This window comes from Coregonus lavaretus (assembly GCF_964263955.1).
Source record: "Coregonus lavaretus genome assembly, chromosome: 31".
Classification (NCBI taxonomy): domain Eukaryota; kingdom Metazoa; phylum Chordata; class Actinopteri; order Salmoniformes; family Salmonidae; genus Coregonus; species Coregonus lavaretus.
In genome coordinates, this window is record NC_140018.1 from 22,615,243 (window position 1) to 22,632,504 (window position 17,262).

At 41.6% G+C, this 17,262-nt stretch overlaps 2 protein-coding genes and 1 pseudogene across 3 annotated transcripts; 2 read left to right on the forward strand and 1 right to left on the reverse strand.

Annotated features, from left to right (window-relative positions):
• Positions 1 to 2,272: 2,272 nt before the first annotated feature.
• On the reverse strand, positions 2,273 to 4,481 carry LOC311107139 (exocyst complex component 8-like; annotated as a pseudogene). The gene has a single exon. The product of its transcript is annotated as an exocyst complex component 8-like (transcript).
• A 416-nt stretch (positions 4,482 to 4,897) lies between these two features.
• On the forward strand, positions 4,898 to 8,748 carry LOC311106382 (DNA-dependent metalloprotease SPRTN-like). The gene is made up of 6 exons (XM_084148716.1): positions 4,898 to 4,970; positions 5,197 to 5,516; positions 5,704 to 5,803; positions 5,935 to 6,063; positions 6,155 to 6,473; positions 6,596 to 8,748. Exons 2-6 carry the CDS (start codon positions 5,206 to 5,208, stop codon positions 7,576 to 7,578), a joined length of 1,842 nt encoding a protein of 613 aa, XP_084004842.1. The 5' UTR covers positions 4,898 to 4,970; positions 5,197 to 5,205; the 3' UTR covers positions 7,579 to 8,748.
• A 3,323-nt stretch (positions 8,749 to 12,071) lies between these two features.
• LOC311106562 (protein FAM89A-like) lies at positions 12,072 to 16,105 on the forward strand. The gene is made up of 2 exons (XM_084148942.1): positions 12,072 to 12,462; positions 13,726 to 16,105. The coding sequence occupies exons 1-2, from the start codon at positions 12,211 to 12,213 to the stop codon at positions 13,984 to 13,986; spliced, it is 513 nt and encodes a 170-aa protein (XP_084005068.1). The 5' UTR covers positions 12,072 to 12,210; the 3' UTR covers positions 13,987 to 16,105.
• The last annotated feature ends 1,157 nt before the right edge of the window (positions 16,106 to 17,262 follow it).

The window sequence follows — 17,262 nt, forward strand, 5'->3', positions numbered from 1 at the left end:
GCCCCAATGCATAGTGCCAACTGTAAGGTTTGGTGGAGGAGGAATAATGGTCTGGGGCTGTTTTTTATGGTTAGGGCTAGGCCCCTTAGTTCCAGTGAATGGAAATCTTAACGCTACAGCATACAATTACATTCTAGACGATACTGTGCTTCCAACTTTGTGGTTTGGGGAAGGCCCTTTCCTGTTTCAGCATGACAATGCCCCCGTGCACAAAGCGAGGTCCATACAGAAATGGTTTGTCAAGATTGGTGTGGAAGAACTTGACTGGCCTGCACAGAGCCCTGAACTCAACCCCATCGGACACCTTTGGGATGAATTGGAATGCCGACTGCGACCCAGGCCTAATCGTCCAACATCAGTGCCCGACCTCACTAATGCTCTTGTGGCTGAATGGAAGCAAGTCCCGGCAGCAATGTTCCAACATCTAGTGGAAAGCCTTCCCAGAAGAGTGAAGGCTGATATAGCAGCAAAGGGGGGACCAACTCCATATTAATGCCCATGATTTTGGAATGAGATGTTCGACGAGCAGGTGTCCACATACTTTTGGTAATGTACTGTATATCTATCCATGATTCACGTTTTGCATATGCGCCCGTTGTTCTTGCCAAATTGGTTGGCATTACTGTGTCACTGTGAGCACACTATCATTGAAATGTGCAACTGTCAGGCATAATTAACCGGTCAGGACAATATAATGTGTCCCCTGGCCCTAACGTGCATTGCAGCAGTTACATCCATTGTGGGAGTTTATAAATCAATTGGTCTCAGATTACCTGAGATCCAGTCAAAGGGCTGTCATACTAGGATTCTAATTGCTTCATACAATGGGAAAAACACCACAACATGAACAATTCATAATTCATGCTTTGTATGACACACTCCCAAATTAGACAATCAAAAAAAGACTAGGCTATCTTTAATTGAATGATTTCAAGATTAATCTTTGATTCCAATTATGCAGGAAATATGGTAGCTGTCACAACTCCGGGATGCCAGAATTCCTTTCTCCCCAAAAATGTCAATCAAATCCATAGCAGTTATTTCAAATGGAAGATAATTGGCTGTTGAAGAGCTTTATCACACAGAATATGATTTATCACCTTGCCTACTATGTGAGTTTATGTTACAATAAGTTTCAATGGTCTATTTGGTTTGGTCAAAATTAACCACTCAGCAAGTGGCTGAAGAGCATCCTAGACAAATCAGCACTCTTGGTGTCCTTTCTCCAATACACGTGTAAATATTGGACTATAAATTGTGCCTTCCTGTATTATACCTATGTATGTATTCTTATCTTTTATTATTTCTTATTGTTGTTGCATTGTCGAGAAGGAACGTGCTAGTAAGCATTTAGTTGGACGATGTATACCGTGCGTATCCCACACATACGACTAATCAAACGTGAAACCTTTCTCAGAACTGCAGTTAGAAGATTTGAAGGGGTGGGGTGAGGTCAGGTTATCCCCAAAAGCAAGCTTCACTCCCATAGCCTAATCCCTGCTTGTAGTTCAAGGGTCATTTGTGAATATTTGATTAATTATATGTTCTATGTTCTCTAGGAATGTAACAATATAAGGAAGAAAATAAATCAAAGGGATAAGGGCTTTTATCTGAAACTCAGTTGTTTTTCAACCCGCCATCATCAGAGTGAGTTCAAGGCAGGTCACAAATTTCAACCCATTGAAATATTTTGAATATCTAATCCATTATCATGAGATTTTCTATGTGAAATTCAATGTCATGTTACAAGGTTATAATTTTTTGTTATCTGTTATGATGGAAAACATTGAAAATAAAACCCCTATTTTATTCAGAAATAACAAAAGGGTTATTTGAGGCTTTGTTCTGAAAATCTTCATTGGGGATATGAAAAATATAATATAAAAATATTATAGTGTCAAATATTGTAGATTTAAAAAATCCCCTGATCTGTTTTTTGTTTTTAAACACTCAAGCCTAGGTCCAAAGCTATATTATAAAGTCAAAATCATTTTTCACCATTTGGTTAAATATATATATAAACAAATAGTTTTTTCAGTAAACTGGACAAAATTGTTATTTTGTGAGAGAATTTGTGTGATACCATAGTGTTTTTCAGAGGCGCATTTGTACAAATCAATACCATTGTCAATGCATTAGGTTAATACATGAATCAGTCATCCTATTGCAGTTAGCCTTCTATTCGTAATGCTATATCATCAAGCATAGGAAAAATATGGGAAATTCAAAATCACAAACTATCTCGATGTCATTTTCTTCAACATCACAATAAACAGAAAGAATTATCACTGAATAGCCTCTACGACAGAATAAATCGATTTAATAAATTCTGGCCAATGATTTGAAGTTCAACAGTGTCATCAAAGTGCTGTTCACACCAGGTTATCATCCACCCACTAGACCTGAGACATAGTACTATCAGGATTGACACGAATGGGCCGTGCACTTTTTCTCAAGTCTTGTAACTGCTTAGCAGGTTTCCCCACTCCTTCCTCAAACCTCTTCTCCACCACAGGGAGTACAGTATCGTGCAGGAAGGCTGCATTTTGAAGAATGAAGGCTTTCTTCTCTGCCTCCTGTTCACACCGTAGGTTGTAATCAATGTGCTGCACAGCCACAAGGATGATCTCCCTCAGGCTCTCCAGCAGCACCATGTGCAGCTCTGGGAAGTAGAGCTTCAGCCCCTCCTCCAGAAAAGCCATCATCTGTTTGGTGAAGGCCACGATGGGGTAGCTGAGGTTGACCCAGCAGTCGTCTCCTGTATACTGATTGAAGCTGCTCATACCACAGCTGCGCATTTCCTCCTTCAGCTTGGTCAGAGCCTCCAGAGTCATCAGGTTCATCTTCCTCCACATCTCCTCAGAGTTGCGGTGCTTGGTGGCCTCAATAATGATCTCCTTGTAGCTCTGCAGGGCTGCCTTGATGTCTTTGACCAGGAGGGACTGCAGCGTGAAGGTGAGGTCCAGGCCGATCTCACTGAGCTGCTTGCAGTGCTCCTTGGCCACCTTGACACACTCAGCGGCAGTGGAGAGGCTCTCCTTGCTGTCAAACACCTGCCCACTGAAGGCATCCACAAATGTCTTCATGGATGACCGGGACCAGACCACAAATGCAGAGTAGCAGCCTGTGTTACCGGCAAAGTCAAACTCAAATTATTTGGCAGTCTCCAGCAGGCTTGTGAAGAAGATGTTGCAAAGCTTGTGTATGTAGAGCAGAGTAGCCCCCTCAACGCGCAGCTGGCGGATGGTGGTCTGCACAGCAGCGGCTCGGTTCTTAAGGAAGAGCTCACAGGCTTTGGTGGGCTGCCCCATCCGGATTAACTGAGACATGGCCCGACAGCTCGCTTTGGGTCCCCCGCGGAGGGAACGGTCAGGAGAGAGCTCAAACACCAGCACCTCCGTCAGCTGTCGGACACGCTCATCCACCTTCACCCGGAGGTATTTCACCCTCAGATTGACAGGCTGGTCCTTCAGGTACTCATTCAGCTTGTCGAGGAGGTCTACGGCACCTTCAAAGTCCCGCTGGGCAATGCACATGTCCAGGTCCTCGGAAAGCTCCTGGATCAACTCCAAGCTCAGATCCACAGTCTCCTCTGAGTCAAAAGGGTTGGTCAAAACCGAGGCGTCTGGACAGGTGAGTTGGGAACCTCTACCTCTTCCTTCTTGTGTTCTTCTTTTGTCACTTTGTTTTTCTTGGTCTCATTAAGGATCTCCAGCCACTCCTTTTTAATCTTGCTGTTCTCTGCCTGAAATATGCAGCTTTCGGGGAACATCAGGATTTTGAACATGTCCTTCATTGAGGGGTGGTCCTTCACGTTGACAATGGCAAAGCTCTCCAGATCATACAGTGCATTGTATTTGTACTTCACTGTCCCCACAGCGATTCGCTAACCAGGTGGCAATGAGAAGGCAGTCATTCATCAGTAAGGCATGCACTTTTCGAAGTTGTGCCATGTTGTCCACATCATATTCAACCAGGTCGCCATTGTACACTAAATATCTGCCTGGGGTGTCCATAATGTTTTTGCACCCCTCCACTTTCTCAAGCAGTGTAGTCAGTGTTCTCTGTTTCACTTCCTCTGTGTCTTTAGGGAATGCTGCCAGCATCTCCTTTGCAGTTTCATCCTTATCTGTTGAGAGCAAAGACTGGGTAATGCTCTCCATGATACTTTTCTGCTCTGTCAAAATATGACTCAGTTGTTACATCTCACTCTCCAAGTATGAAATCTCTTTGGCAGTTTCGATGAACTGTCTGTAATTCTTGTAGACATTTTTCTTCAGGTTTTGAGCCGTTTCACCTGCCAGGGTCTGTATTTTTTGACGATGTTCCTGCAAATCTCTGTCGCCATCAGATTGTTGTGAGAGACGCTGGACATAATTCTGCGGGTCGAAATTAGCTGATTCTAACTGCTTGCGCAGTCTGTTCGCCTGATCTGCCATCTCCCAAGTTACTGGGTGTCTTCTTCTGATTAATATACATAAATATGTGTTTTTTTTTTTAGCTGCTGCGCTAACAGGAACTAGGTTAACACCCAAAACACAGACAGAACAACATCTTTGCCCAAAACGTCACGAGACGTAAATTAGGTGGCCAGTAGAACGTCAATGGGTAAAAAAAAAAAAGAATGTCAAATAAAATAAATAAAAATTAATTGTGATAGTCATATTGAGAGATCAAAATTACAGTCAACATTTGTATTTTATAGATTTTATTTCATTTCAGTGTAATTATACAAAATCCCGAGTAACTGTTAAGTTTGACGACATTTATTCGCGAGTGCTACTGTGGCGGAATAACGTATCCCAGAATTCCCAACAGCACCATAGAATGAAGGAAATCAGACGTAAACTAGGAAGGCACGTAAACAGGAAGTATTTTGAAAAGGAGATCATTTTCTCTGTAGTATTGCCCATTAACTACCTAAACAATTACCGAAATGAATCTACATTTAACTTAAGCTGGATATTGAGGTACGCTTACGTAGATATATATGACAATCATATTTATTAGACCGCGATGACAGTCAACTGATGGTTGCTAAAGTTAGAGCTATCCAGCGCCAAATCATATATGAATTGGGTTTTGGTGCGTTCATTAGCCAACTGGCTAGCTATTTAGCTAGGAACGTTACATCACAAGCTAGCTAATTTAGCTATTCAATATCCATCTAACTTGAATGATCTGTTCATTCATCAGTAGTTGAACATGGATGAAGATTTCCTGCTTGCCATTCAGCTGCAAGAGCAGTTTAATTCCGAGGCATCCACATATACAACAAATAATGACAACAGCAGTGGCCAAACCAACAAAAAACGGAAAGTTGAGTCTAGCAGCGATGTCATCCCCTATTCACCTCCATCTATTGCCCCCGAGAAACCGATGTCAATCGTGGATGAGTCGTGGGAGACGCTTGACCCAAGCCCAGATGTGAGGGCAATGTTCCTGGAGTTCAATGACACGTTCTTCTGGAGAAAGCTCAGTGGTGTGGAAGTCAAATGGAGCCCCCGAATGACACTGTAAGTCATTGTTGTATCAATCATCAGATATGATTCACATGTTTATGATTGGAGCTCATACATTACAAAAATGTTGCCCATTCACTGTCCATGTATAACTCGACCTGTGATTGTTCTCTTGTGGTTAGAGTATTCCCTTATGTTATATTATTCAATGCCTGTCTCCTCATAAAATCTTCAATTGTAGGTGCGCAGGTGTGTGTTCTTATGAAGGACGAGGTGGACTGTGTTCTATTCGACTCAGTGAGCCTTTACTGAAACTCAGACCCCGTCGGGATCTTGTACAGGTACTTTGACTAACCAACCTGAACCTTCTCAGATTGAGGGTAATTGTATAAGATTTAACACATGCAAAGTGGCTGTGGTGGCATTTCTTCAGTATAGCATAACATGAAAAATACTCTGTTAATTATTCCAGACACTTCTGCATGAGATGATCCATGCACTGCTCTTCGTGACTCAAAACAACAGAGATCGTGATGGGCATGGACCTGAGTTCTGCAAGCACATGGACAGAATCAACCAAGCTACTGGGACTAAAATCACAGTAGGTTCTTCTGTGTCCGGTCAATGTCAACTGTCAAATTGTACTTTGTGTTGATATGCATCTGACTTCTGAATCAACTGTGTTCCACCAGGTCTATCACACTTTCCATGATGAAGTGGATCTCTACCGTCAGCACTGGTGGCGCTGTGATGGGCCCTGTCAGACTCGCAAGCCCTACTTTGGATACGTGAAGAGGGCAATGAACCGTGCCCCCTCAGCCCAAGACACATGGTGGGGGGACCACCTGCGCTCCTGTGGGGGCAACTATACCAAGGTCAAGGAGCCGGAGGGTTATGGAAAGAAAGGCAAGAAGACTGACAACAGCCAAGGCAAGACAGACACCAGCAAAGACAAGAAGCCTACAGACAAGCCCACAAGCAACAGCAAGCCTTCCAGTACAGCTACTGCAGGTAATACATGTCTCTTTCTCATCTGATGAATGCTGAGAGCAGTAAAATCATTTATAATTAAAAATATGGCTTAGTGAATGTGTCTTGGTGAATCTATATTTTATTTTCAATGTTTTTCTCAGGCTCTGGTTTACAGGACATAAGGAATATCATCCCATTCAGTGGCAAAGGCTTTCTGCTTGGAGGGAGTTCACAGCCATCGTCATTTCAACTCAAGAAACCTCTTGTCAACAGTCCCACAACAACCCTCACTACTCCTGCGTCTCCCAGGCTTGTGCTGTCACCTCCAGCTCAGGCGACGGCAAAAGGAATCAACTCGCCTGGACGGCCAGGTCTGAGCCGCCCACAGAAGAAGGGGACTACAAGCACCACAACCTCCATAGCAGGGGGAGCACACGGTCCATTCAGAGGACCGAAACCCACTGTTAAAAAATCTGTCAGCAACACCAAGGCATTTGTCAACATCAGTGGCTCACCTGTTAGGATTTACAAATCCAACACCACTGTGACCAAGCCACATAGTGACTCCTCAGACGCTTTAAAGACCAAAACAGAGCAAAGGTCTGTCCAAGACCTCTTTAATACCAGTGGCTGGAAGTCTGGACGTGCAGCTAGTTCTAGTACCTCCACTGTCTCAAATCCACCAGCTGAGACCAAAAGTGCATCTTCATCTGTGGGTAGTTTGAAGTTTGGACAACCAGCCAAAGCTGCCAGTTCCTCAGACATCAGACAACTGCACAGCCATTACTCTGGTGTTCCGGCCGCATCAAATCCTGTTGTGTCCACCGAGCCTCACCCCTCCAAATATTTTAAAGGCCCTAAAAAGCCTAGTGGCGTCAACATTCCAGGTTCTAGGAAGAGGCCTTGGGAAGACCGCACCTCTGCTCACATCTTTGACTTCTTTCAGCAAACAATTGGTGAGTCATCAACGTCCAGGGGTACAAGGGAGGACATTGCCAGGCCGACTACCCCAGCAGCCCATCCTGCAGTTCAGAACAACACTGACAGCTCTGCAAGCCTTACTGTGAACGTCAGCTGCCCTGTATGCCAAGCCAAGGTGCAAGAGTCAAAAATCAATGCACATTTAGATTCCTGTCTCTCGTGAGAAAACTGAAATGTGAGGAGAAAGCCCAGCAGCTGTTTTATATTGCACAACCTCTAACAAGTCTAAGCATAGGTGATGTTTATAGAGTTTGTTTCCTTCAATTCAAAGTCGGTTTTGCTAATAAGTTGAAATATCATTTGTATCTCATGTAGTACTGCTGTAATTAGAAATGCAGTTTTCCAGTTTGCATCTCCTACATCATGTAAAACCCTCTGGAAAAACCCTGTTGGTTTTAGTCTTAAAGAAGAACATCTGGACTGCACCAGGTGACTTTGCTTTTCTTTTTAAGTTGTTAAGTTTATGATATTTTGCAGAGAGACTTGTGCCTTAGTAGATCCATGTAAATATTTCCTGAAACTTTGATCAATTACCATGTTTTTAAGAAAACTCTCCAAATGTTTTAGCACTGGAAAGGTCCTCGCTCAGGAAGAATTGATTTAATTGGTGCCACTTTACATTGACATTTTAGTCATTTAGCAGACGCTCTTATCCAGAGCGACTTACAGGAGCAATTAGGGTTAAGTGCCTTGCTCAAGGGCACATTTACGTCATTTAGCAGACGCTCTTATCCAGAGCGACTCACAAATTGGTGCATTCACCCTATAGCCAGTGGGATAACCACTTTACTTGATGGGTCAAGGCAATGTTGCCATTACATAGGCAATTTGCTGCAGTCTTGAATTTGGAAAGTGTCTGCCTGGTATGCTGATCAGGCAGTATTGAATTTCACACGTGCTTGCAATTCACTTCTCTAGGCCTTAGAATTCGTCACATTCAACAGGGTCAAGTATTTTACAAGGGCATGTGTTGACTCATGTCATCAACAATAGTTTAATGCCTTGTTCAATGGAAAGCACTAATGTGAATTTCACTAAAGCCTCTGTAAATTATCAGTAGTAGTAGTGTGTAGCCAACCAGTAACAAGGCTGTTATTGAAGCTATTTCGTGTTTTAGTTGTCTTGTTTTTTTCTTTACATTAGTAATATCATCATTGAAATAGTATTAATGTATTTGCAGATTATTTTCTGCATGTGTGCTACTGATATAAATGTTAAGTGGAATGTTGAATTTGTTTTGTTTCTGCCGAAATAAGACCAAGGTTCATGTTTTAATAGGAATGTTTATGAAGGGCTTCATTTATTTGGAAATAAAATGTTCTTACATACCCTTTATGTGTATTTTGACTGAATATTACTTTTCATAGTCCTCCTTCCTCAAAGTCAGACTACAATGGCAGACTAATAGAAATCAATAAGATGGTCTCAAATACCATTTAATCATATAACTACACTAATTCATTTGACTGAAAAATCACATTCTCAGACACATATACTTCAATACCCTTACATGCTTAGATGCTTTTGAATAGATTTCCTGCCTCTCCAAGGGCATAGAGCATTGTTGAGAATGGTCTTTTGATTCACATTCAAAAAGTACAGGAAGGTTTTATGGGGATATACAGTGAGGGAAAAAAGTATTTGATCCCCTGCTGATTTTGTACGTTTGCCCACTGACAAAGAAATGATCAGTCTATAATTTTAATGGTAGGTTTATTTGAACAGTGAGAGACAGAATAACAACAAAGAAATCCAGAAAAACGCATGTAAAAAATGTTATAAATTTATTTGCATTTTAATGAGGGAAATAAGTATTTGACCCCCTCTCAATCAGAAAGATTTCTGGCTCCCTGGTGTCTTTTATACAGGTAACGAGCTGCGATTAGGAGCACACTCTTAAAGGGAGTGCTCCTAATCTCAGCTTGTTGCCTGTATAAAAGACACCTGTCCACAGAAACAATCAATCAGATTCCAAACTCTCCACCATGGCCAAGACCAAAGAGCTCTCCAAGGATGTCAGGGACAAGATTGTAGACCTACACAAGGCTGGAATGGGCTACAAGACCATCGCCAAGCAGCTTGGTGAGAAGGTGACAACAGTTGGTGCGATTATTTGCAAATGGAAGAAACACAAATTAACTGTCAATCTCCCTCGGCCTGGGGCTCCATGCAAGATCTCACCTCGTGGAGTTGCAATGATCATGAGAACCGTGAGGAATCAGCCCAGAACTACACGGGAGGATCTTGTCAAGGATCTCAAGGCAGCTGGGACCATAGTCACCAAGAAAACAATTGGTAACACACTACGCCGTGAAGGACTGAAATCCTGCAGTGCCCGCAAGGTCCCCCTGCTCAAGAAAGCACATATACAGGCCCGTCTGACGTTTGCCAATGAACATCTGAATGATTCAGAGGAGAACTAGGTGAAAGTGTTGTGGTCAGATGAGACCAAAATCGAGCTCTTTGGCATCAACTCAACTCGCCGTGTTTGGAGGAGGAGGAATGCTGCCTATGACCCCAAGAACACCATCCCCACCGTCAAACATGGAGGTGGAAACATTATGCTTTGGGGGTGTATTTCTGCTAAGGGGACAGGACAACTTCACCGCATCAAAGGGATGATGGATGGCGCCATGTACCGTCAAATCTTGGGTGAGAACCTCCTTCCCTCAGCCAGGGCATTGAAAATGGGTCGTGGATGGGTATTCCTGCATGACAATGACCCAAAACACACGGCCAAGGCAACAAAGGAGTGGCTCAAGAAGAAGCACATTAAGGTCTTGGAGTGGCCTAGCCAGTCTCCAGACCTTAATCCCATAGAAAATCTGTGGAGGGAGCTGAAGGTTCGAGTTGCCAAACGTCAGCCTCGAAACCTTAATGACTTGGAGAAGATCTGCAAAGAGGAGTGGAACAAAATCCCTCCTGAGATGTGTGCAAACCTGGTGGCCAACTACAAGAAACGTCTGTGATTGCCAAAAAGGGTTTTGCCACCAAGTACTAAGTCATGTTTTGCAGAGGGGTCAAATACTTATTTCCCTCATTAAAATGCAAATCAATTTATAACATTTTTGACATGCGTTTTTCTGGATTATTTTGTTGTTATTCTGTCTCTCACTGTTCAAATAAACCTACCATTAAAATTATAGACTGATCATGTCTTTGTCAGTGGGCAAACGTACAAAATCAGCAGGGTATCAAATACTTTTTTCCCTCACTGTATCTAGACCGGGCCAAGAGAGCAATGACAGTTTCCGAAAAGAAAACCTGCTTGTGCAATATAATACCAATGGGGTTATTTGTGTCTGTGGTCTTAACATGTACCAAGGAATGTTTTTCCCTGAGTGGTTTCTGGTTTATCCTGGAATAAAATCAAGGCATATGTTATTTAGGGAAGGAAAATGCAGAGACAGTGGGGTTAGCTATGTCATGGCAGAGGGGCAGAGAGGGAGGGCAGTAGAGTTCAAGGCACAACAATGAGGCAGGCAGCTGTATCTCACAACATCTGCTCCTCCTGACCTGCAAGATTCTGAGGACATCCCAGAAGATTAGCACAGTGAAAAATAGCATACAATGCATTTTAGGGAGAAGATAAGCAAATGAGAAGATTTGCTTGTCTTGAGAAGATAAGTTAAGAAGATGAGTTGCACCTGTTATCTCTAGCCTGTATTTAAAGAACATGTCCACAGCTTGAGTGCACTGCAGTCAAAAGGCACCAACACTTAGGAAGGCCTAATGGGTAGTCACTCACTAACTGTCCTTGTCTTGACTGTGCAGTGCATCATCAAAGTACATTTAAACTCATATTGATGCACTGCCAATTCATAGAGTATAAAATAATGTTTTTTAATTAAGGGAATAAATCGATTATTTAGTTTTTCATGTTTAAAATTACACCATTTGTTGAGACCTTGCTTCTTCAATGACATCTGCCCTTGTATAGGCCACATGTGCCTCTGTTGGGTGGGCTTTGTCTCTTTGTTAAGGGGCTGTTAATGAAACAGGACCATGGTTGGAAAACCCACCATCTGTCCATAGTGACACCTTTGTTCTGCAGACACATGTCATGATGACCTTACCCTGAGTAATGCCTTTTGAACTATTCTCAGCGGTATTCATGTAGCATATGTCATGTTTGTTTCTTTGCGAAGTGTGCAACATTATATCAATGCACTTAAATCCCACAAGAGACTTTCAAGAAAATTAGCTTGATAACTTTCATTTGATGAAATATTAAATGATGTCTATTTGGTGGTTCCTCATCATCATTGGTTGCGTTTACACAGGCAGTCCAGGTCTGACATTTTTTCACAAGTTGGCCTTTTGACCAATCACATCAGATCTTTTCACAGCAGCTCTTTTTCAGAGCCTGTCTGATTGGTCAAAATACCAATTAGTGAAAATTGTGCCTGTGTGAATGCAGCCAATTGTCTTATAAATAAATGAAATCCCCACACTGTAGAGCTGTGACTCACTTCAGCAATAAATCGCATGAATTAGGTAGGAGCGTCTCTAACCCCCCCCCCCCCCCAAAAAAATACTGGTAAAGGTTATAAATATTCAACCCCCATTTCCTGTCCGTCACCGTGGGTGACGCCCAATCAGCCTGGAACTGTGTTAAAGGGACAGGAAGTGCGAGTCAGCCAGAGCTATAAAGCAGATTACGGCTGTTGGCGTTAACGAATGATTTGCATGGTGCTCGTCGGAGAGGCGAATTTCTTTCCCGAATGTGGTTATTTATAAACACTAAAACTTCTTCCCACTAAAAATATTGAATTTAACGTAAAAAGGTATAACGATGAACGGCAAATCGGCGAATGGCACAGCGGGCGGAACACTGGCCTGCATTGAGGGGCTACCCCCACTGCCGAAGAGCTTAAGCGGCTTGCTCAATTCAAGCGGCGGGTCTTGGAGAGAGATGGAAAGGATGTATGCAAAGAAAACCATGATCCAAGACGACCTTAGCCGTGGGCGAAACAATTCCGACAATCTGCTTGCGAATAAACCGGCCAACCTTGATGCGGCTTTAGCACTCCTCCGAAAAGAAATGGTAAGTGGAGGGGATGTGATTTATAATTGCAAACAGGATCGTGATGGGGTTGTTTTTCTTCTCGTTTTACAAGGCAGAATGGTGAAATCATATGAGAGCAGCAGCTGTTCTGACAATCACGAAATTACTCCAAAATGACTTAATTAATTCATGGTCTAATTAGTACACTAGCTCTTATAGTCAGCTAAAACATGTAAACAGAAATTTGACACTGGCAGTTGCCAATTTCTGTGATAAGATTTGCAACACTGTAGCCAATACTCAACGGTGACATGACAACAATGAAACATTGATACATTGTTATTACTTGTAGGATTTGGTGCCAGTTTGGTTTTCTTTGATAGCCTACAGTCTATACTAAATTGATTTGTGTGAACAGATGTTTCCGTATGAGTAGCTATTTGAAGGTTTACAAATCAAACTTTCTTTCAGCCTCACTGTAGGCCTATTCTCTAATGGGATTAATATTTATTGATTTGAATGGAGAGAAGCAAATATTTATAGCTAAAGGCATGAAGTAGCCCTTGATCATGACTGTTCCATTACACAACTTTAAACTAGCTTCTGTAGGGGGGAGTCGCGACCCTCGGTCTGAACATTAACTGGCATCACTTGCGGTACGGTTTTGGAAACATAAGGACCTTCTCATTTATAATATGAAGGAGATATTATACGCAAGACTTAAAAAAATAAAAAATGGATACAGAACTTTATAGGGTTAGGGTTCCCACACGACCATATTTCCATGTTACAGCACTTGTTTACGGAAAACATATGGAAGACCGATTGAACCACCTGTACTAATTAGCTATCTGCGTCTAATTCGTTATCTGCGGAAGACAGACGCCACAAACATGTCACTGAAAAATACTTTCGGCTGCAACTGTTTAAAACCGGTTACGTGTACAGTAAGTGTGTATTTTGCATTTGTGAAATTATTTTTGATATATTATGACAGTAGGGGGATTTATGTTTCTAGAACCATACCACAATTGGGAACCGATTCACGTTTAGATGGAGAATTTGGCTGTTTTCACTTCCAGAACCAATTCGCCTTTTAAACAGAACATTTAGATTCGTAGACTGCTTCTTCTCAACCCAACGACTACGGAGTAATGTCAGGTTCCTTTTGTCCAATATTGGGCTAGGCATGAAGCACCATCTGCTCATTTTTGTCTTCTCTCAAATTTAGACCTAGGTATAGTACAAAACACCCTTTTGTGAAAACTTGAAATAATTCTGGTTTAATTTTGTTTTTTCCAGGTGGGGTTGCGTCAGCAGGATATGTCTTTGCTGTGTCAGCTCTGGTCCCTCCATGAGTCAATCCAGGAGTACAAGGGCAGTTGCCATGACCTCAGTGCCGCGCACGGGATAGAGAATGGCTACTTCGATGAAGATGATGAATACTACCAAGAGACCAGCACAACACCAACTGACCAACCGGAGGGAAGTGAGGCTACATCTCCCAAAAACGGGACTAGCAAGGACTCCTGGCTAGGAGACTCTTTCCACATCACCATCTGAGAGACCCAAGAGCTGAGCTGTTTGGCTCCAAAGCTTGACTCCACACGTTTGAGGCAATATGCTTTATTTTTTTTTATAAAGAGCTGTGCCATGCATTTTGTTTTGCTGGCTTATAGTAATTTTTCAGCAGACATTTTCATACAAATATATAAACCAAGGTTCATTATTTATTATAAATTATAATATGGTCATTTTTGTTCTCCTATTACTATGAACATTTTGAGTATTTTTTTAAATGATTGGTTGTGAGTACTTCCAAGCTCTGTCATCACAATGTTTACAGGGTTGAAATCCCAGAGACTGGGAAGGTCTTGATAAACAAAAGGGATGCGAGTCCTGTCCCTGCAATCAGTGATGGAGGAAATCAACTTTTAGATGGCATGTAGTGGCAACTTTGACTGTTACTGGTTTGTGTGGTGTAGACTGGAGAAAAGTATAGAAATGTGAAAAAAGTATTAAAATGCTGGAAACGCTTACTTCTGGAATGGTTTTAGACCGGGCTAAGTAAGCATGTGCTTCTCCGAAGCCCTATGGTATGCTTCATTTCATATTGTGCTGTGGCTCTCCATACCTTTTCAGTTAACAGTTCTTCAATGAAACTGGATTGTCGAATTAAGTACAGATATCACCATCGTAACCATTGTTTGCATTTAACAAATCAATACAGGGTACTCATTATGAATTTATAATATGTTGACCCCACTACGACATGCATTTAGTACATGTTTGGCAATTCTGTCCATTACAGTCTTCCATAGCCAACTGACACCTATCTCAAGTCTGCACTCAACATTTAGCTGCATAGACTGCTCATCAAAATAATACAGGCTAGAAAGTGCATTCTTGAAGTGAAATTCTGCGTGTGAATCCTGACTTTTTTTGTGTAAATTGGTCCACAATTCATGTGTTTGTGGTACGCAAACCAAAGAGTATAATTGACGCACATTTGCTGAATTGTAATGAGTTTTAGGAATGATACTGTGCAATGTTCTTCTAGATGCTCCTAGACAGTTTTTTTTTTTCTTTCTTATGTTACACTATATCAAGAATGTTTTGTAATACAGGAGGTTGATCTGTTTAGATGTATGTTTTCTTGACTATGATTAATGCCATTTGACAATATACACACCAGAGGATGACTGGAGGCCAGGTACAGCATGCTTTCAAAATGGGGAGTTAAAGAAAATGTCCTCGGTAACTTTATGCCTCAATGTGTTATCATGTACTGAATTTTCTACCTCCAGCTTCAACGTAAATGTATATATTGCTGCCACCAGCCCCATGTTGAAATTCAGTATTACAGGATAGCAGTCTTATTTTTCTGCATCACACTAAACAGGAATCTCCACACTTAGTGCCTTTGGGTGTCCAACCTTGGCTATTGCTGTTATCTGTCCCTTCAACTCACAGCACTTTTCTCAATCTGGTCATTTCTTATGGCGCACAGTGCGCATTATACTGTAACTCCAGCACAGTTACTTGTTCAATTCCCACCTTTTAAAGGAAACCTCTGAGGTTTCTTCACCAGCGTCAATAATCCAGAGTAATACAGATGTGAAATGTACACAACTGCATCCCGATGAGTTCCTTTTTCATGTGGCGATATCCAGATGCACAATGTCTTGATTTCATTCAATCGGAAAGCTGTTTTCTTACCACAGTCATTTCGAGTTGTTGGTGCTGAATCAGAATCTACGGAGACCTAAAGGAGCCAATATAGACCTCAAGCCAAGGAAATTAAACATCAATCTTAGCAAACATTTATGTTCAAAGTGTAAAGAACATTGACATGTTTTACGTTTAGATTTGCTTCTTTACCCAATGATTTCAGTCCATATTTTTAGCGAAAAAGGCTAAGATGAGTGAATCTGTTATCAAAGGCCCAGTCCCAGTGAAAGTCATATGAATTTCACCTGTGGAAGATTGTTTTGATGTATATTTGATTGTTCCTTCCGATAGAACTCAAAGACAATATTTAAAGGGTTTGTTTTGTTTCAATCCATTCATCATATTTGTTATTTTTCAGTGAATGACCATACTACTGTTTTTGGAAGATTGTTTTTATGCTCTCTTATGTGATAGTTATACTTATGGATTTAATAAAATGACTTTACTCAGATTTGTCTTATTCCAGCATGAAACTGTCATTCACAGGCAACTGAACACAACTGTCTCTACTTCGTAGCTCTAAAATTAGCTTTGGCTTTACAGGTCAGCACTCACCACTTGATAGTGTATTGATCAAATGCCACCTTTGGCACCAACAGAACAGTGCATCATTGCACTTCTTTAGAGTTACTTTTTGGATAGTTTATAATAGCTTTATAGCTACCATAGAGACATTCTTCTTTGACTATCTATGTTCGGAGAATTGTTCACTAGTTCAACACTATTTCTGTTTGACATAGTTTAAAAAAAGATTGTCTTGTTCAAAATAAGCACCAATTCATATGATGTGTGATATGTAACTAGACATCTACTGTATGAGTACTGCTGAAGATAAGTGTTTCTATCTCATACTGAAAACTGAGAAGCAAAGCTTCTGGAATTTCCTGCTCCGATACAGTAGCGAGCAATTGCACAATATGGCTCTGCAAGTGTTTTCTTATTAGGTCAAGGCTCCGTAGACAAATCATGTGATCAACACTGGTGGACCCTCAGACAGTTGTCCTGTTACTGTATCTTCTCACAGACAGCAACCGTCAACCATCGTTGTCATATACAGTGAGGGAAAAAAGTATTTGATCCCCTGCTGATTTTGTACATTTGCCCACTGACAAAGACATGATCAGTCTATAATTTTAATGGTAGGTTTATTTGAACAGTGAGAGACAGAATAACAAACAAAAAATCCAGAAAACCGCATGTAAAAAATGTTATAAATTGATTTGCATTTTAATGAGGGAAATAAGTATTTGACCCCTCTGCAAAACATGACTTAGTACTTGGTGGCAAAACCCTTTTTGGCAATCACAGAGGTCAGACGGCCCCGTCCATCGTCCCTTTGATGCGGTGAAGTTGTCCTGTCCCCTTAGCAGAAAAACATTCCCAAAGCATAATGTTTCCACCTCCATGTTTGACGGTGGGGATGGTGTTCTTGGGGTCATAGGCAGCATTCCTCCTCCTCCAAACACGGGGAGTTGAGTTGATGCCAAAGAGCTCCATTTTGGTCTCATCTGACCACAACACTTTCACCCAGTTCTCCTCTGAATCATTCAGATGTTCATTGGCAAACTTCAGATGGGCCTGTATATGTGCTTTCTTGAGCAGGGGGAC

Coding starts and splice junctions, on each gene's coding strand:
- LOC311106382 (XM_084148716.1), top strand. CDS start 5,206: ATGGATGAAGATTTCCTGCTTGCCATTCAGCTGCAAGAGCAGTTTAAT. Junction 5,804..5,934: donor CCCGTCGGGATCTTGTACAG/GTACTTTGACTA, acceptor TAATTATTCCAG/ACACTTCTGCATGAGATGAT. Junction 6,474..6,595: donor TTCCAGTACAGCTACTGCAG/GTAATACATGTC, acceptor TGTTTTTCTCAG/GCTCTGGTTTACAGGACATA.
- LOC311106562 (XM_084148942.1), top strand. CDS start 12,211: ATGAACGGCAAATCGGCGAATGGCACAGCGGGCGGAACACTGGCCTGC. Junction 12,463..13,725: donor CACTCCTCCGAAAAGAAATG/GTAAGTGGAGGG, acceptor TGTTTTTTCCAG/GTGGGGTTGCGTCAGCAGGA.